The sequence below is a fragment of the Rhinoderma darwinii genome, chromosome 7, assembly GCF_050947455.1.
Source record: "Rhinoderma darwinii isolate aRhiDar2 chromosome 7, aRhiDar2.hap1, whole genome shotgun sequence".
In the NCBI taxonomy this organism is placed as follows: Eukaryota; Metazoa; Chordata; class Amphibia; order Anura; family Rhinodermatidae; genus Rhinoderma; species Rhinoderma darwinii.
The window spans coordinates 123,557,745-123,582,032 of record NC_134693.1 but is presented as its reverse complement, the minus strand read 5'-3'; the positions used below and the strand labels follow the sequence as shown (position 1 = coordinate 123,582,032).

General features: G+C 41.2%; 1 protein-coding gene across 4 annotated transcripts in view; it reads left to right on the top strand.

The window, feature by feature from the left end:
• CFAP20DC (CFAP20 domain containing) overlaps window positions 1–24,288 on the top strand; it is a 320,373-nt gene that overhangs the window by 197,938 nt on the left and 98,147 nt on the right. For 3 of the 4 annotated variants that reach the window (XR_012850041.1, XR_012850042.1, XM_075833955.1), the window contains exons 14-15: window positions 4,015–4,386; window positions 15,413–15,616. Coding sequence is in view for 2 of the 4 variants with exons in the window: in XM_075833955.1 (XP_075690070.1) it covers window positions 4,015–4,386; window positions 15,413–15,616 (576 nt within the window). In the remaining 2 variants the exon portion in view is untranslated. The remainder of the gene's footprint in view (window positions 1–4,014; window positions 4,387–15,412; window positions 15,617–24,288) is intronic. The other variant, XM_075833954.1, reaches the window with a different exon arrangement.

Genomic DNA, 24,288 nt, shown 5'->3' with positions numbered 1-24,288 from the left:
CAGATAGAGAAGCGTGATTCATCTCTCCACAGAACACGTTTCCACCGCCCCAGAGTCCAGTGGCGGCGGGTTTACAACACTCCATCCGGTGCTTGGCATTGTGCTTGGTGATGTAAGGCTTGCTTACATCACTAAGCTGCTCGGCCATGTAAACCCATGCCATGATGCTCCTGGGGCACAGTTTTTGTGCGGATGTTAATGCCAGAGGAGGTTTGGTACTCTGCAGTCATTGAGACAGCAGAGCGTTGGTGACTTTTTGCACTGTGTGTCTCAAAGCTCGATGACCCCGCTCTGTAACTTTATGTAGTCTGCCACTTCATGGCTGAGTGGTTGTGGTTCCATCTCAGGATATGTTGAGATAAGAGGAAAGGTAAGGAATGACACATCTATATACCATTCTGTGCCTAATTATCAGGATCATACAGGTTGATGCCTAAATAACAGTGGCATACGTTGATTTAATAGCAATGCCACACATTGCCGAAGTAAATACTACCATACAGTGCTCAAATAATACAACACACAAGGGTGAATTTATTAAATATTCTCTGTTTTATGGTTTAGAAAAGTCACAAATGCATTGAAAGTCGCAGTTTGTGCATAACGTGGGGGGCAACCGCGGCCTGACACATTTATGCAATTTAAGGCAGAAAGTTTATTATAGCAGAAATCTGTGCCAGCCCCCATTGTGCAGTAGATATCCCTTTCTGGCGCACAGATAACAGAAGATGCGCCAAATTTCTTAATAGGCATGTGTCTCTTATTAAATTAGCTGCATTTTACTCCTTCGAGCTTAATACTAAGACTGGAATATGAAACACCAATCTTTAGTAAATCTGCCCCACAGTGTTCAAATAACATCTTCCACTTAGCTCAATATACTAAGGAAAATAATATTTTAGAATTTTGGTGTTTAAATCTCAGATATGATAAAAGTATCTGGCAGATCACGATCCCAAGAGGTACGCAGCAGCTGTGGATTCTACCCTACTGCTCTATGAGGTGCATAACTAGTCTACGATCATGGCCTTCAGTACCAGATTCATGCCCGTAGGTCAGGTTGCTCTGGCACTAAGCTACATTGTCATTTTTCCTAATAAGCCCCAAAGGGTTTTTATCATCTGTAACAGAGATTTTCCTGAGATATTTCTTCAACAATCCACAGACAGGTGCACAAACCAGAACTTAAACCTCTTGATATTCATAATTGGTAATGTTTGAGAGACTTATTACGTACTTAATAGTGCCTGAAAATCTCCATTTGGCCTACATAGCGCGTGATGCGGGCAGTGGGTTGAGAGGTGACAAAGTATAATTGATAGAATTTGATTTTCATGCTGAACAGGAGCCTATAAAAACATCATTAGTCTCCGCACACCGAGCTGCCCCTGCTGCCGTCTTAAGCAAGATGAATAATGTGATTGAAGGGCTCGCTGCGAGGGGGGTGTCACAGATCATGTCCCCTGACGGTCTGGTGCCATTTTTCAGGGTGAACATTAGTGTCCATAACAACATTTTCGTTTCATTATTACTATAAGAACTGGCATTATAGGTCCACAGTGATTACAATCATATACACGTACCATTACGAATGGAACATATAATGACTTATTTAGCGTTGACGTATATGTAGTTAAATAATAAGAGACTGCGAGGGTTGTGTATCAAAACTGTCACTTGTACAATATATTCCTCAAAATCAAGGGCTACTGTACCATAGAGGCATGGGGACCCAGAGGAATTAATTATTGGGTGGTGAGCACCTGTGGAGGAAAACCCCCTCAACAAAGTGTAGACAATTAATCCAAGGATCATGGAAAGGAGACGGAGGGCAAACAAGCACCAAGTCCTCCTGTCCCATGTGGTTAGTCATTTGATATTGTTAACCTGCACCAGTGGGGGGCCATGTTTATTTTTTTCTATGGAGCCCCCATACCTCTAGGCACTTCCCTGCTCAAAAGTCTCAAAAGTTAGAATAGGGAACTGGCTCTTTTGTATGAAGCAATAGTTATAGGTTCTTGTTTCTGTGTTGGGTTTTTTTCCCCCTACCTGCACCTTAAATGGATGGGACTTGACCTCCTTGAGCTTTTTTCCAAAACAGCGTTACTCAGTGGTGTTGATAAGGCACGGGTGGCATATGTAATTAATGTACCAGCAATGTTAATGGTGGTAAAACCTCTTTAATAATTTTAATACGTTAAACTTCAGGGGACAATAGTCGAAAAATAAAATAATCAGAGCGGTGGTTTCCAAACTGCAGCTCTCCAGCTGTTGATAACTCTCACCAGGCTTTCTGGAAGTTGTAGTTATCAGTTTATAACAGCAAAAGAGCCGCAGGTTGGAGATCACTGCATTAGAGAGTCTAGAGACATCCTAATGAATGAATACAAAGGGGTTTTTTATTTATTTTTTTTACTTTCACTTTAAGGCTTGTGCATCTTAATACCTGTGTCTTCCTTGCTGTTTTCTTTGAAGTGACCCGAGAAAAGACAGATGCTCTCATATAGATCATGTATTTCAAATGAAAATTTTATGCAATAAAACCAATAACATGAACATCATCTCCAACAATGAAGACCTTATATGAAGGTGACATGGAGAAGCTCTTTAGCGTCTGAGATTTTTTATGTTTTTGGGTTTTCAAAAATAACATTAGTTGCTATTGATGATATGACCTGTGTGTACTATAATAACAGCAGATTTTATCATACCATTTAATGTAGACATGGACATGTTCTGTGTATCTAGAAGATGGGTCCTTGAATTCATTACCTCTGGTGGGCATAGGGTACCTCTGTTACACCTGAAGGAAATCCAAAACTTTAGCTCCTCACCATCCACAATATTTCTCACCCAGATAGATTAAACAGTTTTTTCAGGATTTTCAACTGATGGACTTAGGGGAGGCCATTATTGTATTATCAGTGGTGGTCTGACCCTGGAATCCCCACCAGTCAGCAGAACAAAGGGCAGCAGCGCTAGCTGGCGTTCCATTGTCACTTCACTGCATTACCTGGCACGGCTGCCGTGCCATACACAACCACACTTAAATGAATGTTGCTGAGTTGGGTACTGCGGTGAAGGGGTTGCATTACTCCAGTGAGCACTGCTGCCCCTTCATTCTGCTAATTGGTGGGGTTCCCTGGGGTTAGACCCCGACAACCATATATTGATGGCCAATCCTAAAGGTACATAATCAATTAAAAATCCCTTAAAGGCCTACTCAGGCATTTTCTGACGGCAGCACAGACAGTTATTCCTAGATATTGGAAGACTTCTGCTGTACCTACGATTGGTGAATGGGTTGCGGAAATGTTCCTACTGTGTAGAATGGAGTCTCTTCTTGTGGAAGACAGGGGCTGCTATGATACTGTTCTTTCTCTGTGGAACACATGGTCATCCTTCAAATCTGGTCCTCATTTCTCAGACTGGTTGAGCTAGAGAATCCCACATAGTGGTCTGTATAGCCAAGTCCTGATTGGGCTATCTTCAGAAATAGAGGCGGATCGATATTCCTCTTGTGGTAATGTCTCTGCTACTAGCGCTCATTTTATTCCTCTTCTTCCATCCCCCTTTCTTCCTTTGTCCGTCTTGTACGTTCTTTCGTTTTGTCCTCTTTTGGGTTGTCTCAACTTCTCCTCTTTTCACCTGTTTAGGGAGGGGTTGGTCACTTTTCAAAATGTGTTTCCAGTCAGGAATTATGTGCCTTGCAAATATAGAGGGGCACTCTCTACCTCATATGCCATGTGCCTGACTGTATATATTTTTCTAATGTAGGTGACAACCGCCCCTGAGTAACAAGGATATTGATGTATATAAGCGTTCGCTTCTATCTATATGATTTGATATGATATGTTATGATTGATTACGAAAGTATTCATGCACTTTGTTCTTGTGTGTTTGTAAACTTTGCAATAAAAATCTAAATGATGAAAAAAAAAAAAAATCCCTTAAAACCCGTTTTTAGCAATAAGAACTATATAGTAACCATATTTTTTCATTTTCTTGTAACAGGAGAACAATTTTTTCCAATGGACTTCTAGCCCTAAATTAGACCTCAATACGACCCAGTTCTCTGAGACATCCCATTTTGTGGACATCACTAGAAGAAGTTCTGACAGTTCCTCAAACACACAGTCAAACATCAAGGTTTCCATTTCAAACACTCATAAGGAAGCAAAGACAGGCGGCTTTAGCACTCAGAGAAACCTGATGCCAACTCGCAGCTTGTCCCCAAGCGGAAGCAGAAATGAAATATCTAAAGAAAATTCAGTCATTTTGAAAATTCAACAATTTGTATCCGATAAAACGCTAAGAACTTCAATGAGTAAGAAATCCCTGAAGGAAATCCCCAAGGAAGAGAGAAAAATGACAGATGAAGCATCAGTAAGTGAATGAAAACGTCTGGCTTTATGCTTGACTTCATCTTATTATTGTTAAGAAGGGAGGGCATTTTGTTCTTAAAATTGAAGGTGTCATCAAAAATAATTTCAGGGAAAATTCTTTAATTCACTACTCAATAAACTTGCAGGCTGTTAGTTTTATTTTTAAAGGGGAAATGTGGTTTAAATCCAAATATTTTAGATCACCCCCACCAAGTGAATTTCTTCTAGGCACCGTGTCAGATGTTTTGAAATCTACAGAGTGCCAAAGTCTCCCTGTTTTTGTAAAGTACCAAGCCCCACATAAAATAAAGGAGTTGTCCTAACTGGACAACCTCTTCTTAGAAAAAAGGCCACTCCAAGGATTAGCTGATCACCAATGGTCTGGCTTTTGTAACCGCCAGTGATCACCTCTGTACAGCTACTAGTTTCCCTACTGGGGTAGCATGTAATACATGGTTGTACTGACTCCACCAGAGCAGATGCCACCCTTTATGGAATATAGGATCTCAACTTATAGTGCCTGTTGTTCCCCAGGTGGTACACGCCATGTGTCTAGGGCAGCAGTCTCCAAACTTTTATACCTTGTGAGCCACATCCAATTTTGAGTAATGCCCTGGGGCCACATTTAAGTAAACGTTTTTTTTAACATATTACATGTAGAGAAACACAAAATCATGAAATTTCAATTTGCAGTTAAATATTTCAGTTTTAAATTTAACCCATTTGGGTATTCCATCACCTAAATTTGCCCTTTTCTGGTGATAGGATATGTCTGTAATTGTTAATGTGGATGTCATAATGTAACAAGAGTTTATGGCTATTACTCAGGGTTCCAATGGCGAGCCACATGGCAGGAGGTTGCGAAGCACATGTGGCTCGCGAGCCACTGGTTGGGAACCACTGCTCTAGGGGGTACTTTGGCATTGTCTTTATGCTGTGTTCTTAATGTGAAGCAGATTGTATGATCATAACCTTGGGGGTACTTTGACGTAATTTATTTGAGTAGGGGTACTAGGGTTGGAAACAATAAGAAACACTCTAGACCTCTCCCTCTTTATGATGGCCAAATACCATTTTAGGAAAAATGGACAGGAGTTGTCATAATGGGGCAGTCAGGAACCAATAAATAGCCTTGAAAAGGGGCCCTCACCTACATTTACCAATTTATTTAACTGGATTTCCTCTTCAATAACTTTTGTCTAATGCTGAAAAGCAAAAGGGTTGGAAATAACCAAATACAGTAAAATACTCCTCTGACTAAATAAAAAAGGAATAGCATCAAAAGACGTTAAATAACTTATACTTGCTGGTATGTTGGACGTCATAAAGGGCTATTTCAACCTGTAGCTCTACAGCTATTGCAAAACGAAAACTCCCATAATGCCCTTAGATCTGCTGTCTGACAGGGCATGCTGGGAGTAGTAGTTTTGGAACAGCTGGAGAATCAAAGGTTGGAGAAGACTGTTTTAGCTCAAGCAAGCGCTTGCTTCTATGACCTCTCAGAAGATTGTGGGGGTGTATGTATAATTCAAACTTAAAACTAAAGTTTAATGATTGAAGTTGAAAGTCTATAAAGAAAAACATTTCAAAACATTTTCATTTTCTTACGTTCTGGTAGAGTGTTTAAAATCTGAGTTTCTCTTAAGTATAAAAGACAGGTCTGTTTTAGACAACAATGGCTGGAACGCTACATAATAAGAGCCCTACTTCCAATTTATTGATTCAGTAAGGTTTATATTTGCCCACTGCGAAAGGGAATTGATTCAGGAAGGTTTATATCTTCCAACTGTGAGCTCTGGTCAGTTATATACAGGCTTTGTTTATCCTCCCTACAGAGGAGAAAAATAAGAAGTTGAAAAGGTTATAGATGGTTTACAAGTAAAAAAGCCACATAAAATGAAGCTGAATCTTTAAGTTGTAGTTCTATTAGTTATAAAAAGATATAGCACTATAAACTGGATACAAGTCATATAAAAAGATCACTGCAAAAAAAATTAAATAGATAACGGTCCATAAAGGGTATGTCTACTTTTGCAACTAATTTTTTTTGTATTTGATTTCTCCAATGCATCTAAAATGAAAAATTAATCTTTGAAATTCTCCTATAGTTTTGTGTTTACAGCTCCTTTACAGTTCTATGTGTATTCATAATTACATTCTTCAAAGTAAGTCTGCTAATTGACAAAATTAATGTATGTATACAAGTTGTAGGGGATATATGGAATAAATTATGACTGCAGGATCAGACTACACAGGTTGTGTTTGTAGTCTGTAACCATGGAGATGCATAGATCTGCATAGGAGTTATATACACAAAACGGTAGATTTGTATAGCAAATCACTATAGGTATGGCAGAAAAAAAGAGATTTAAACCAAAGCTGTACCTTATGTATGTCTGTCATTTTAAAAGAGTAGTGAACTATGAAACAAATTGTGCAGATTATTTTTCTCCTGGTTCTTAATTAAACTGTTCCTCAAACTAGCGAATTAAAGAAAAATTAATAGATTTTTTCATTCATGTGCTCTAGAAACAGGCCAATATTGACAGTATACATTAGAGGATGAATCGTCCTGCTGATAGGTCTCAAGTTGGCTGAGGCTTCTTGACCTGGTTCTCAAAACTAGATATAGTGCAATGAGACAATCAATACAAAGATATAAAAAAGAAGAACAAAACATGTTCCTTTGAAACATACAAGAGAAAATATGTGCAGGAAAATCATGCACTGAAACCTGCCGCTCACCATAAAAAATATAATCGAGCTCTCCTTAAAGGGGATGTCAGGTTTCGACATGTCCTTTCGACAGTCGCTAGAAACTACTGATCATGAAAGTCGACCCAATGTAAATGCTTAAAGTGTAACTAAACGTTTGACAAACTTCTGACATGTCATAGTGACATGTCAGAAGTTTGGATTGGTGGAGGTCCGAGCACTGAGACCCCCACCAATCGCTAGAACGAAGCAGCTGAAGCGCTCGTGTGAGAGCTCAGCCGCTTCGTGTCAGTTCAGCTTTTTCCGGAAAGCCGATGTAGCGGAGTACGGGCTCATAGGCTTTCTATTGATTCCGTACACGATACATTTATTTCCAGAAAAAGCCGAACAGACACGAAGTGGCTGAGCGCTCACACGAGCGCTTCATCTGCTTCGTTCTAGCGATTGGTGGGGGTCTCAGTGCTCGGACCTCCACCAATCCAAACTTCTGACATGTCACTATGACCTGTCAGAAGTTTGTCAAACGTTTAGCTACACTTTAGGATTGCAAGAAAAATAATATTACATGACACTCTTGCAACTTCAATTTCAATGACAACAGAGGTTCTCCCTAGTCAAGAGGCCAATAGGGCATTTAACAAAACACCATTGAGTATAACAGCGCTAGGTGCTGGTGTCAATTCACATATTGGAAGTAATTTTCAGATGTCTTCTTACACATCACAATGGTGTCGATTGCCTGAATGCTCTGCTCAGCACAGTGTTTGGTTTAGAGGATTCATGGAGAGGAGCAATCTACAAGTGGTCATACTATCTACTCCTTTCCTGCTGAGGATCCATCAGTTACTGTGCTTACAGTTCCTCCATAGAAACAGCAGCATTTTTGTTTTCAGCTCCACAGATATTGGATAAGGATGAAAATGGTCAGAAAACAAAGGCATCATCTAATACAAAATAGTACATATATTAAAGGGGTTATGTGGGGACCAAAAAGCACTTGCAGTGTACTCACTCCAGTATGTGAGTACACTCCTAATATACATTCTGTTCCCCCGTTGCGCTGATTCTGAGATTTTCATACATTTTTATAGCGGGTGCCGGGGGACCGGAAGTCTAGTTGCACAGTCTTCTTTGATGACGATACGACTCTTCGTCATGTGACCGGCCCCACTGTACTCTATGTAATTTCTGTACTACTGCTTGTATATAGAGTACAGCGGGGCCGATCACATGACGAAGAGTCGTATCGTCATCAAAGAAGACTGTGCAACTGGACTTCCGGTCCCCTGCCGGCGCTATAAAAATCTATGAAAATCTCAGAATCAGCACGATGCGGGACAGGAATGTATATCAGCGCGTATACTTACATACTGCAGTGAGTACACTACTAATAATTTTTGGTTCCCACATAACCCCTTTAACATTACAAATATATTACAAATGATTGGGTCAGATCAATAAAGGCCTAAGAAGAGGCAGGCTACGTTTACTCGTTGCAGATTTGCTACGAAGTTTATGTCCGGATTTGCGGATGGAAAATCTGCAGCACAGTACGGTAGCAGCAAAGCAACAAGTCTCATCCACAAGTTAATTTCTGCTGTGGAAAGTGCACGGATTTGTTGCAAATGTTGCAGATTTTTTTGCAGATTTTCCAGCTATACTGTCAATTTAAAGGGGTTTTCCCACATGCGCGAACGCCGCTACATTCAAAACTGTGATCGTGCAGTGAGGAGGAATGGGGGTCTGGACTGCACAATCGCATTTTGGAATGGAGCGGCGGGTCATGCATGTGTGTTGCGGCTTCATTTGATATCTATGGAATCCAGCAGAGACATGTTGTATCCACACATAACCGCTGAAGTGGTCACATATAAAAACATGTCATCACTGGAGGCCAGGTATACAGAGACGGGCGTGGGGAACCAGGGAAGTAGTACCATGGGAGCGCCATGGGAGAATACTGTTTTTTTCTGTAGACGCTTTTTTTTTTTAGCAGGGAAATCTTAGCATTTTGGTGCCGATTTTCCGTAGCTTTCTGTGGATTTTCTTTTGACATAGTCTTATGCCTCATGCACACGACCGTAGTTTTGCGGCCGCATACTATCCGCCATTGCTGGGCCTCAATGGAGGATTGTATAGGACACATTTTATCCTACGCTCGTTGCATGACACCTTAGTCTTGAGACCTCTTCTCAGCCCCACTAGGCGCTGTAGAGAAATTGTTATCATACGCATCAATCCCTACCCCCCAATGGGTCTCACAGTCTGATCCCCCTATCTCAGAGACACACAGTAGGAGTAATTTCAAGTGTAGTAACTTCTCAGTATGTTTTTTAGAATGTGTAAAGAAACTGGAGTACTCGGAGAAAACCCACACAAAAACAGGGAGTATATACAACATTCATGCAGATGTTTCTTCTGGTTGGAGGTGAACCTAGAATCCCAGTGCTGCAAGGCCACAATGCCAAACCACTGAGCCACCATGCTGCCAGTATTGCCCATCTTCAAAATGCTCCTGTTCTAATGCTTTAATAAAATGCCCTAAGATCTTACCAGTGTTGTAGATACCATTGAGGTAGCTCTCATGGCTGCTCTGAAGGTCTCAGCTCAAATTGGCTGCAGCTGAGATTGATTCCATTCCCCTTCTTCATAGATGGTGTAAATCTCCAAAGAAATGAACCTCTACCCAGACAAGTAAATTATTTAAAATAAATGAGGGTCAACTAGTCCAAGGGTTGTGCTGCCTTTACTCTTACAATAGATCTAACGCTTGGTATTGGTGCGAAACCCTCGTGTTCTAGAATAATGGGCTTGACACAGCACCATTTTTTTATGTTGCCACAGGGTCCTCTCTGCCCTGTATATCTGGTATATTAACTAATTGCTTATTTTTACACAATCCATTTTTACCCTACTATTGCTTTAAAAAACAACAAAAAACAATAAAACATAACTAAATATAAATCCAGATTGTACTGCACTTGGGTTACTGTACTATAAAAAAATTACCTATACCAATTGTGTATTAATATACCAGAAGGTAATACGATTATTATAATGCCGGCAGCGGGTGCTGCTGATGCTGGCGGTCCCCACTGCCAGGTCCCTCAACTGCCTTGCCGGCGGCCTTGCCTCCTGCATGACCGCCGGCGTCTTCTCTCTGCTTTTCCTCCTGGCTGCTTTAGTGTTAGGGCGCGCGTGCGTTCTGACCACCTCTTATAAAAAATAGCTGTGACCTTTCCCATGGGGCCATAGACATTTACTTTTGCTCCTTTACGAATATTCCACATTAAAGATCCTTATACTCTGCTGCATATCTCATACATAATAATAAGTTGTTTTGCGATAGATCTTATAAACCAATGGGGATTTTTTTTTTTTTTTTTTTTTAAAGGGGCAATGTTTAATTATGTGCTTCATGTCAGTGAGATGTCGTTCTTTTATGCTGCACTGTGACTGACTTCTATAAATAATTAGCACTAATCCCCCAAAGCACAGTGCTGACAAAATACATACAATATCCCCCATATACTGCAGATCTGAATTCAGGACTACTTTTGCAATGTTATATTCATGAGTTCATAGCATTCTCTCTTTTTACTTCAAATATTTTTGTAACCCCCTAATGACCAGGCCTTTTTGCGCGTTAAAAACGTAAAAAAAAAAAAATACTTGTTTTTGGATTGCCGCATTCCAAGAGCCGTAAGTTTTTTATTTTTCGGTTGATATAGCCATATGTGGGCAGGTTTTTTTGCCGGACAAGGTGTAGTTCTCATTGGTAGTATTTTGGGGGTACATGGGACTTATTGATTAACTTTTATTTTATTTTTTATGAGGGGAATCTGGGGAAAAAAGGAATTTTGCAGTTATTTTTTGCATTTTTTTTTTGTTGTTTGAGTTCTTACGATCGCGGCAATACCATATATGTGTATGTTATTAATTTTTTTTTTACACTTTTACTAAATAAAACCAATTTTGGGGGAAAAAAAGTGGTTTTATTTTAATTTTACTGTAATTTTTTTTTTTCATAAACTTTATATAACTGTTTTACATTTTTTTTTTTTTTTTTGGCCCACTAGGGGTTTTCACCATGCGATCTGCTGATCGTTTATATAATGTTTTGGTATACTTAGTATACTAAAGTACTATTGCCTGTCAGTGTAAAACTGACAGGCAATCTATTAGGCCGTTCACGGGTTAAATTAAGAACTATAAGGGTCCATTTGGGTAATATGGCCACCATACAGAGTTAGTAATTAAACTTTTAAAGGCATGTAACTGTATGCAAACAATTAAGAATTTATTATAATTTATTATTTGGGCCAAGCAGAAGAATTCTAATATTGATCTCTAAATTTTAGGCTACATACCTCAAGTAACAGGAATTGAGTCACATGTTAACTTTAAGGCAGATTTTTGTAATTTCCGTAGTCACTAATCATGAAGTTAACGTGATCCAGGATTTGTACCAGTGGTTGATAATTTAGATTTCATTTAAAAAACCCAGCAGCAGTGACCATTAAGGTTTTCAAAGTCTCGGTATAATGGCGAATAGAGAAGCAAAAGGCAAGGCGCCACATGGTGCAGGTCAATGGGATAACGGGAGAGTCATAAACATGATCGGTTATGCTCACCTTGTAAGTATGTGATAAAGGCAGAGAATAATCAGTCCACTTCGTGCTGCTGCCAGGATCCAAAGCCGGTAAACCAGACCGGTTACCGCTAATCAAACATGTGGACAAAAAGGAAGCAAAAGGGAGGATCCTATAGGGCGCTGCTGCGTGGTTGTTTAAAGGTGGTCAATGATGATAGATACGAAAATATATAAGTAGATATTTATTAAATCATACAGGCTACGCGTTTCGACACTGTACCAGCGTCTTCCTCAGGCCTGAGGAAGATGCTGGTACAGTGTCGAAACGCGTAGCCTGCATGATTTAATAAATATCTACTTATATATTTTCGTATCTATCATCATTGACCACCTTTAAACAACCACGCAGCAGCGCCCTATAGGATCCTCCCTTTTGCTTCCTTTTTGTCCTCATGTTCGGTATAATGGCTTCCCCTAGCTGCCCGCAGCCTCCACAAGTGGCAAGTAAAGAGACAAATGAATTATTTATTTTAATGGGAGCTATATAAATTAGTCTTCAACAAGCTCCCCCTAGTGGTGTCTGGAGGCTGCCAGAATTGAATAATTTAACATTTAACTCTATAGGTGTGTAAGAGAATGTCAAATAAATATAAAAATTGGGCTCTGATCCTTTTAGATATATTATACAATTATTCAGTACAGAACGTTAGAGCTATTTGGATGAGTTCTCTCATTCTAATGCTAAAATTTTTCTAGAAGATATTTTTTACATTGTCCATCATGTTGTAGAGAGGGTGGTATACCTTCACACACCATCTTCATCATCATTCTCGTCCCTATTACATTTAGGCTGGATTCACACGAGCACATTACGTCCGTAATTGACGGACGTATTTCGGCTGCAAGTCCCGGACCGAACACAGTGCAGGGAGCCGGGCTCCTAGCATCATAGTTATGTACGATGTTAGGAGTCCCTGCCTCGCTGCCGGACAACTGTCCCGTACTGTAATCATGTTTTCAGTACGGGACAGTTGTCCGGCAGCGAGGCAGGGACTCCTAGCATCGTACATAACTATGATGCTAGGAGCCCGGCTCCCTGCAGTGTGTTCGGTCCGGGACTTCCGGCCGAAATACGTCCGTCAATTACGGACGTAATGTGCTCGTGTGAATGCAGCCTTACAATCCAAATTCCTTACCTTAGAGAGGGATGTAGCTGGGGGGGGGGGGGGGGGGCTGATGGGACATGGGTGCTGGGTGCCAACAAGCCACACTGCCATAATTGGGGTATTTAGCAGCAGGGCTAGGGCAAAAAACTGAATATTAACCCCAGATGAAGGAAAGCCTAGTTACATTGGTATCTTTTTTTATTAACGTTTTATGGAGAACGCTCTTTGGAACTAGTGGAGAATATACAAACTCCATACATAGGATATATTATTGAACTTCCTTTCCATGATGCCACTGATGATACAAGATGTATGACGCTAAACCCTATGCCATTGATTTATCAATGTACCTTGTACTAAGATATGCCCGGATAGCTGATCCTTTCATGAAAATTTCCGGAATGAGGTAATTTATTTGTTTTGTAACCGCTATTTAGCCGGCAGAAGGTGTTACAAAAGACACGTGTAATGATTTTTGGCATTCACAGCAAGTCTTCCTTTTACTGTTTAAACAAAAAGTGATTCATTTTCCTCTAGACATATCCACCCAGCTTATTCCTAATCTTTTTTTCATTCTAACAGCCAGTCTATTGAGTTATTTTTAGTCCATAATAGAACTGCATAAATCTTCCAAAAACAGCCAAAGTAACAATGTAAGAAATGTGTGAAAAATTGAGCTCTTGAAACATTAAAGCTGCATAAAAAGCTCAGATATAAAATAATGACACATGGATGATCTTTCTTCATTCCAAGTAGGATCTAAAGAGTTTAACAACTTGCAGGGATTCAAGAATCCGTCTTCGACGTCTTAGAGAGATGTCCGCGCACAGCCCGAATCATTTTCATTTTTAGTATGCGGTGCTTTGCTGAGAATCACACAGAATCTTACATGCTGGATAATGAACACAAAGTTCAGCCGATTGCCTAATCTTCATGCATTTGCAACGTTTAACTGTCTGGGCGCCAAGAGCTTTTGCAATGACATTTTTCAAGTTGCCCTTGCCAGCACTTCAAGGTCATGGAAAGGAAGTAAAATGCCAGAAAGCCCTCATAATATCATGACAATCACATGTTATAAAATTTAAATTTAGTGATTTCATCCTGATCTTCCTGGTTCATGAATAGAAATTCAGGACTACAGGAAAGACAGTAGAGTAGATGATTTGGGGTGTCATCATTCCAGGGACAGCTTTTTAAATGTGGTGCCAGCAAAATAACCCCCAGTTTTCCTACATGAATTACATTACAAAGTGGTTTAGGGGCTGGAGTCATCATGGCGGTAGTCATCCAGTAACTTTGACTTAGATCGGAGACCAATCTCCTTCAGCTCATTCTCATCTTACTGTTACATGAATAGAAACTTAAAACTACAGAAAAGACTGACACTAAGGCAGAACAGTAAATGAGATGAGTAGGATGAGGGGATGTCTTCACTATTTAGGGTATGTTCACACGCAGTAGCAAAATACGTCTGAAATTGCGGAGCTGTTTTTGCTGAAAACAGCTTCTGATTTTCAGACGTTTTTGTAACTACTCACATTTTTCGCGGCGTACTTTACAGACGTTATTGGAGCTGTTTTTCAATGGAGTCAATGAAAAACGGTTCCAAAAACGTCCCAGGAAGTGACATGCACTTTTTGACGCGGGAGTCTTTTTACGCGCCGTCTTTTGACAGCGACGTCTAAAATTACACCTCGTGGGAATAGAACATCGTAAAACCCATTGAACCCAATGGGCAGATGTCTGTAGGCGTAATGGAGCCGTTTTTTCAGGCGTAATTCGAGGTGTAAAACGCCAGAATTACGTCTGAAAACAGTGCAAATTTTTCTCTGCCTGCACGCCATTGAGTGCTGCGGGCAAAAAACGCTGCAAAATACGCTTTCTTTGCCTCTTATTGATGTCAATGGGAGGTCGGAGACGTAAACTCCCGAAGATAGGGCATGTCGTTTCTTTTTCCCGCAAGACGTTTTTTCCGCTCGCTGGAAAAAACGCCTCTTACTCCCATTGAATTCAATGGGAGGCATTTTCATCCATTTTTTGGCACGTTTTCCGACGCGGTTTCCGCGTCAAAAAACGTGTAAAAAAAACTGTGTGAAGTGACACTAAGGTCCTGTTCACGCTGAGTTTTTTTGCAGGCAGAAAAAAATTTCCTCAGAATTTCTTCAGGAATTTTGAGGCAGGTTTTGACCTGCCTGCGCTTTTTTGCTGCGGTTTTTACAGCGTTTATCATGGCATTTTTTTACCAGCGGCCATTGAAGCTAATGCAAGCACCGCGGGCAAAAAATGCAGCGAAAAATGCTCGGAAATGAGTGCCACAGGTTTTTTCTGCCTCTGCCTCCCAAGAAAGGACATGCCTCTTTTTTTCCCGCAAGCAGCTAAAAGCCGCCCGAGAAAAAACGCCTCTGCCTCCCATAGAAATTAATGGGGGGGGCGATTTCGGCAGTTCTTTTTAGTGCTGATTCCAACGCGGTTTCCGCGTCAAAATCAGCGCCAAATAACTCAGTGTGAATAGGGCCTTACATTAGTAAGTAACGTATCTTCTTTCTTCGTAGGCGTCTAACTGGAGAAGTTACCATGTAAACCGGCTCAGTGCCTCTGAAATGCAGATGCTGGCCAGTCTGAAGAGGCAGCAGAATGAAGAGATGGAGGATGAGGGGACATCTCATGGACTAAGCCAGTCCCAGATTGACCACTGTAATGTTAGTATAAGTACCAGCAGTGATGATACAACCACCTGGAACTCCTGTCTGCCACCGGTAAGTCCGTTTCTTGTCTTATAGTCAACACTTCTACTAGGGCACATATAGAGAGAACAATCTGCCGAGAACAATCCAACATCTATGAACAGCGTAAAGCGAACCTCTTAATTTAGGCTCTGCCCACACTAGCATCATGGTTTCCACTTATAATAGCAATGACAGCTAAGCCAGATTTATTTTTAAATGGATGCCAACTACTTATAATTCCCATAATGCTTCAAAATGGCATAAGGTACAGGGATGGCACAATCAGCAGTAGACTACGGAAGGAGGTGGAAAGGAAGGAGAAAAGCAGTCCTTCCAAGTCATGTCATTTAGTAGAGCTACAGAAGGACAACTGTCCCTAATAAGGTGACCACTAATCTACACTCAAAACCAAGCAGATGATGGTGGGTGACCTTATAGTCCTGGTGGGCAAGGGTTCAGAGATGTTACCATCAAATTGATTGTGCAGAGCTTAAAAACAAAGGTTTTCTTTTTTCAAGAATCATCATTTGTTCATAGGCTGTATCTGGTATTGCAGTTTAGCCTCATTCACTTCAATAAGGATGAGCTGCAATACCAGCCATAGCCCATTGATCAGAGTGGTGCTGTTTCTGGACAACCCATTTAATAACAACAAGAAACAGAAAAATTCTGCTTTGTTGTTTTCTCTATTAATATACAGTACACGGCCCAGTATAAATAAAAAAATCTGGATTGGATTTTTTTAAGTTGTCAGATCCTTTTGATCTGATTGGATCGGAGCGATCATGATGTGATCGCTCAGCAACAGGAACTTCATCTCCTGCTGATGCCAACATCAGGGAGAAGGGGAGCTGTCAATGTGTGATACCTCTATACCCTTCAGATGCCCAGATCAAGTAGAACATTTCACATGTACAGCCCTAGGAAGAGGGGCGGGGGGTGCTGCACAGTTTACTTTTACCCCCCCCCTCCAATGCCCCATGGTGCCCCAAGTATCTTCAGAGTCTACCAAAACTTCTATACTTATTATAGTTCCACAACCTCTCACTTCACGGATGTTTTTTAATTTTGCCGTTACCCCGAGTGTAACCTCTGCGCAGAACACAGGGTTTCTAAATTTCCCACAAAAAGCAATTATGTATTTGAAGGTAAAATAGAAATAAACAGATTTTATAACATGACAAACGATGACAAGCAGAGCTGCACTGAGAGCGCTTTACACGGTATGAATTCCGATAAGTGCTTCATAATTTTTCTTCGGCGTGTGGGCGTAGGAACATTTTCATCCTCTGTGTCTTTTTGTGTTGTGTGAATCATATTTTTGTTTATTACTGGTTTACAAATAAATATACCGGAGTTTATAACTTCAGCTTTAAAAAATATGAATCTGTCCACACTGCGCATTTATTTATTCAAATATGTTATTTCCAACATTAAGCGGTGACATTTACAACTCTAAATTCCAATTACCAGTCTTTGTAGAAATGGCTATTGATTGAGAATCTGTCAGAAATTCTAAACAAATATTCATTCACTATATTTGAGAAGGTGATGACTAAGGCCAGGGTCCCACGGTGACTTTTAATGGCCTGACTGTCGTAGTAAAACCGCAAGTTGCCTTAATAGTGGTGCAAACCTTAAAGGGGCATTACGGTTTCAGCAGATAAATATCACGTTCGTCTGAATTCGGTCTTAGACTGCCTTGTTAAAAAACGTATACGTTCAACGTTTATGTTTTTTTTACCGGACTCTGCAGGATGAAATAGCGTAGTCTACTACACTATTACATCCCTTTTTTGGGGTGGTATACTAACATATATACCAACCAGATGAAGGCCAATGGAGCCCTATGGACACGTTTAGCGTGTAGGTCAGCAGCTTTTTTTTTATGTTTCCACTAAACGTAAACAAAAATGTTATGTGAACACCCTAACAAGGTGAAAGCAAAGAATCCATAGCAGGAACTGTGATTGTGCATGGAATATTTGTAGTGTCATCGATATACCAGTAAATTGCTACCACCAGATCATAGTGGACCCTACTGTAATAAAATACTGTCCTAATGGAGTTTATATACCTTGCTAGAGCCAGTCAACCAAGAACTGAATAGATCAACACTAAAAGAATGTCGTCTTCCTTCTGATGTACGTAGCAGCCAAAGAGTTCTGCTCCGGTCAGGTGTACGGGCAGCTGTGGCTTAGGAAATATAACTGCAAACAGCTGCTTCTCTCCACAATACCATTTCGGGCAATATTCCTGTGTCGAGGTGTCACCAAATGGGTGAGGTTTTACGTTTACCCCAGCAGTTGAGGAGCTCACAGACTTCCCTTCTGCTATAGATGTTGGAGCCCAGGGATGGACCTACCACTGTATCTGCCAGAGCAACTTATATTTAATAGTGTTCCTTAGCGAGCGCAGTTACGATATTAGAGTGCCAGCATGAGGGTTCATGTCCTCAGCCACTCATAGTCAACCCCTGATTGTGGGTAAAGGAGCTTATATAAAACATAGTAGACCACAATCTATATATGGCCAAATACATTAAATATTTGTTGCTAGATTCTCAACAATTTTAGTGATATCTGCTGAAAATCTGTTGTTTGGAGATCCCACCGATATTATCTGGTTCTGCCAACAAACATCTCATGTCTATGGCCACCATAAAGGGGTATTCTGTCTTTTTGAAGCTATGGCACCCATGGCCAAGGATCGTCAGGATTACTCACCCCCCAACGGCCGCATTCATGGATCAGTGAGCTCCGACCCACATCTCTTCCTCCGGAGACTCCAGCGCTCACTTCTTCTTCACTCTACTGTGTCCCGTAGGGTGCACGCTCGTGCCTGGCCTTACAGGGCCAGCGTGCGCACCTGAAAAGTATGTCTATTAGCCCATGATCACCCTGGACTATAAGAAGGGCCCTGCCCCTTCCTTCAATGCCTCAGCGTTGTTGTGTTTACCCGTGTTAGTCTTTGCAAATGGTCCCTTAGTGTTTTCCAGTTCCCAGTGTTCCCGTACCTGCTACCTGTATCCCGCGCTACCTTGTTCCTGTGCCATAGAGAGTTGGAGTCGTGTTGTGCCGTATACTACGCCTGCTGTGTTACACCACGCCTGGTGTCTGCCTGCTGCCAAGGTCCCATTTGAGCCTAACCATCGCTACTGTCTGAATTACCACAGTACCCTTATTCGAACTAGAGACATTGACTAGGCATCCTGCTGGCCAGCTGCTATCCCGCTATGGCCCAGTGGGTCCACATACCCACAGATCGTGACAGTGGCATATTGTTAGGATATGCATAATCGGTTAAAGATCGACCACTGGGACATACACTAACCATTAGTAACGTGCAGCGACTACTTGAAATGTATTTTCTCAGCAGAGTGCCACCACTAAGCCCAGCACTGTGCAGGTACTGCAGTACATCCCCATTCACAAAGTGCAGAAGGGGCTTTGGCTCTTTCATTCTAGGGATCATGGGACCATCCATGCATTAGGTCCTTCTGACTGTATTATAGTAATGCATGTACAATATTTACATCACAACCGACAGCCAAAACATGAAAGTGCGTTTAGCTTAAGGCACTTCTCTGTCCACCATGATTCATACGTGGAAGTAAAACGTTTATCAGCCTCAGGGGAATACATCAGTACACATAATGCTCTTTTGAGATCTTGCTGAGTCCATATTCTATGAAACAAAGGCTGTTGTGAAGATAAATGTTCATTCATTACTTTATAACCTTATTTAGTATTTAGTTGGAGTCACTGTTTTTATCTATATATAAGATTATGTGGGGCATTGTCAAATGGTAAGGGAGTCCCTGGAGACCTTGGGCATCATTCACCTAAGTCTGCCATGAACACTACATGAAGATGACATTTATGCTGCACACTTGCTGATTAGGAAAGGACAAGTCATTACCAGTGATAAGAATTTTATTATATCATATCCCGAGAACGTGTGGGCGCAGTTCCCAATACTGGTGGAGAAGTACCTAAGTGCAGTCACTCCAATCTCCATTCTCCCGGGATGGGAGACCGGGCACCCGTCTCTAGATCAACGGAGTCACAGACCATGTGCCACCACTTTTTAGGCTTTGATCAGTAAGGGGCCGTCTGCTATAAAACAAAATCTATGGTGGGAAAACCTCTACAAATGAGAAAGACGTAAGATGAACGAGGAGTTGTGTATTTTCTTTGAGAATCCACAAAGTTTTAGCAAAAAGCAAAATCTAAACAAGAAAACCCCCACTACTCTTAGGGCTCATTCAGACTTGCGTGATTCTCGTCGGTGTGCTGTGCGTTGAAACAAAGCACAGCACACGGCCCTATTGATTTCAATAGGGCCATTCACACATGCGTTGTGTTTTACGCAGCGTGTGTCCATTGCGTGAAACTCACTTCATGCCCTATATTGGTGCATTTTCATGCACCTAGCCGCCCATTGAAGTCAATGGGTGTGTGAAAACCACGGACAGCACACGGATGCACATCTGTGTGCTGTCCGTGTTTTACGCATCAATTACATTTAAAAAAAAGCACTTGAGAGTGCGTGAAAAACGCATGCCACCAGCAAAGCACACTGATGGATAACGCAACGCACATGGACAGATGTACGCACGTTTTTTACACGCGTAAAATCTTTCACGCTCTTGTGAATGTAGCCTTGGGACCACTGAAACGCCAGACTTGTTTATCCCAGGTTTCGATGCTTAACCAATTCTTGGTTCTTTAGCCTTCTTCCTACATTCTTTACTTCTAGGTACCCTGAAAAAGCCAATTAACTGGGCACCAAAACGATTGCATGCAGATGCATTTAATAGAAAATGCTTTTAATCCAGGACCTGCTAATCCAGCATTAGGGTACGTTCACAAGCGGCACATTTGTTGCAGACATTTCGGCAACTGTGTCATTTATTGGAATAGAGCTTGCATAAATCCATGCACATGCTGTAGGAGCAACCTCATTCACAAATCTGCCACGTGCGAACATACCCTTATGCTGGATTAGCAGGTTCTGGATTAAAGGTGTTTTGCCTTAAAGGTATATGCATTCAGTTTGTCAGCTCAGTATTTTACTTACCAGGCATGTAAATGATTAATTCTATATAATTGGTGGAAATCTCCTACTTCTGTGCTTATTTAAAATTCCCATATGTCATTTGGGGGAAGAACGTGGTAGTTATAGTATTGTAAAGTTTCAGGCCATAATCTCCCTGGAGAAATTTAAGCCAAATTCATTGCAGATTTTATGGAACATTTAACAGAATAATTTATCGTTTTTACGAGTATGTTTTCTTATCCCTCCACATCTCAAAAATGACTGAACGGGTAATAAAATACCTGCGTAGGCTGCGGAGACTGCAAGCTTTCTACCTCATCAGGGTGTTTAAGAGACAGAAGTAATGGAATTGAGTTCAGAATATGTACAAAGTTGTGATGTATTCATGTTTTTTTCATGTCTGGCCATCTCCTTTCCAATGGTAAAGAATTTTTTTGCAATTTTTTTAATGAGTTTCCAGCATCCGAAGACTCAAGAAGAAATACATATATATTTATCATTTACTCCAGTTTTACCTTCACTGTGATATATAGGGTTACGCACTGAGGAGGTCAAGCCCCATCATTGGCACCTAGAGAACCTAGATAATACCTCACTTGGGGCAGAAGGGGAGCCGATAAAAAAACATGCACCATCTAAATGATAAATGGTGCCCACTCTTATCTGTTTTTGGGACACTCTGCACAATCTGCATCACCATAGTCTGGGAGCCATAACTTTTTTATTTTTTTCTACAACGGAGCTGTGTGAGGGCTTATTTGTTGCGGTACAATCTGTAGTTTTCATTGGTTCCATTTTGGGGTACATGCGTTTTTTTAATCAATATTTTTATTACATTTTTTGGCATATATAGGTTTTTTTATGTTTTGCAGCGCTTGCGCAATAAAATTATTTTTTTTAAAAAATAATACATTTTTGGTGTCACCATATTCTGAGAGTCATAACTTTTTTATTTTTCAGTCAAAAAAGCTGTGTAAGGGCCTGTTATTTGCGGGACTGGTTGTAGTTTTTATTGGTACTATTTTGGGGTACTTGCGACTTTTTGATCACATTTTATTGTATATTTTGGGAGGGGTGGTGACCAAAAAATAGTGATTCTGGCATTGTTTTTTACTTTTTTTTGCGGTGTTCCCCGTACGGGAAAAATAATATTATAGTTTTATAGTTTGGATCATTACGAATGCAGTAATACCAAGTGTCCTTTTTTTAACGTGTTCATTTTTTCCCTATAATAAAAGAATTATTATAGGAAAAAAATGAATTTTTTGTTTATCTAACTTATAACTTTTATTTTTAAACTTTTATAAAACGTTTAACTTATTTACTACGAGACATGCAGCTGTGATCGCTGCTGGAATACATTACACTACCTACATAGTATAATGCATTCTAACTGTCATTGTGACGTCACAGTCACTCTGATAGGAAGCCTATGAGGACCAGCCTTTGGCTCGTCCTGATAGGCTTCCATACATGGCAGCCCGAAGGCCATTGTCTGCCCTCCAGTTGCCATGCCAACCATCGCCAGCCCCCGTGATTTCATGTGAGGGCTACCGATCTGCTCTAAACTCCTTAAATGCGGCGATCACAATCGACCGCCGCATCTAAGGGGTTAGCTGCTGAAATCAGCGGCGATGGGTCGCTGATCGGCAATGGGGAGAGCAGGGCAGATACCCTTGCACAGTTAACCGCGGCGGTTAACTGTCAAAGTACAGACGTAACTGCATGTCAAGGTGCACGAAGTTACTGCTCACCTTGACGTGCAGTTACGTCAAGGTGCGGGGAGGGGTTAAGGGATTGTCCGGTTTCAGCAAATTAATGTTATTTTTTTGTACAATTAAAAGTTATACAATTTTCCAATTTACTTTCTGCTTTAATTCCTCACGGTTTTCAAGACCTCTGCTTGTTGTTATTCAGTAGGAACAGTCATTGTTTACTTCCAGTGGATGAAAATCTGTTCTGTTCTGGTCATGTGATGGACACACGGGTGCACGTCTCGTTACAGTATGTGTATCATAGCTGTGTCTTCTAAGGCTGGATTCACACGAGCATGTTCGGTTCGTAAAGGACGGAACGTATTTCGGCCGCAAGCCCCGGACCAAACACAGTGCAGGGAGCCGGGCTCCTAGCATCATAGTTATGTACGATGCTAGGAGTCCCTGCCTCGTTGCGGGACAACTGTCCCGTACTGTAATCATGTTTTCAGTACGGGACAGTAGTTCCACGGAGAGGCAGGGACTCCTAGCTCCGTACATAACTATGATGCTAGGAGCCCGGCTCCCTGCAGTGTGTTCGCTCCGGGACTTGCGGCCGAAATACGTTCCGTCCTTTACGGACCGAACATGCTCTTGTAAATCCAGCCTTACAATCCTAGCACCTGTGTGTAATGGAAAATGTAAAACTTTTAATTATACAAAAAATAACATTAATTTGCGGAAACTGGACAACCTCTTTTATTCACAGACCCCAATAGGGCAGTTCTGGAAACTGCACATGGAAAATGCATAGTTTAAGTCTACCCCACCAGCCCCCCGATTGCCCCATCCAATAGGTGACAGATTTACAAACTAGGAACGATACCATCTTTAAAAGCATTGTCCATCCTTTTGTTTTAAAGATCCGCGTAAAATTAGCTAATCACAGGCTTTCCCGCTGCTAATGCATGTAATGCACGGATGCGTTGGGTCCTCCAGAGCAAGAGAGAACTCCCGTTTATCATCTCAGAATTCCCTCATAGGAAATTTAGAAATGAGTAATGTAACCGGACAACCCCTTTAAGGCTGGAATCACATTTCTTGAATTTGTTTCTACATTTCGGTTGCGGAATCTTTATTGAAATTTTGCAACAAAGTACTGTGCAATGCAACTTAATTGGGTTGTAACAAGTCCGATTCACTCGCATTGTACAAAGCAGCAGCAGATTCTAGGCAGATTTTATAACCTGCAGCATGCCCTATCTGTTGTGGAAATACTGCTGATATAATTTTTTTCTATACAATTTCAGATTTACTGATTTCATTTCAGATTTTAGTGCACATTTTTAGGCTTGTTACACGTGTGAACCTATCCTTAGGCCGGATACACACGAGCGTGTTCAGTCCGTGATATACGGTCCGCAGGTCGGCCGCATTTCCCGGACTGAGCACACTACAGGGAGCCGGGCTCTTATCGTCATAGTTATGTACGACGCTAGGAGTCCCCGCCTCTCCGCGGAACTACTGTCCCGTACTGAAAACATGATTACAGTACGGGACAGTTGTCCTGCAGCGAGGCAGGGACTTCTAGCGTCATAGATAACGATGATGCTAGGAGCCCATCTCCCTGCAGTGTGCTCAGTCCGGGAAATGCGGCCGACCTGCGGACCGTATATCACGATCCGGCCTTAGGCTGATGAAACTTGAGTATAGACCAAATTCAAATAATTTCAGAATTAAATGTTACTATAGACCACTACTAAAGCCCAATTTTATCAGTCAGTTATCTTCACTCCATCTCGTGCTTCTAAATGGGCAAGATTTCAGATTATCATTCTGTTCTGATTATCAAGCAGCAGTCGTAGAGACGCCTCAACTGATACAGGATTTACTAATGAACTTGGATGACCTCTTAAGTATGAAACTATAGGTGCTGATAAACCGATC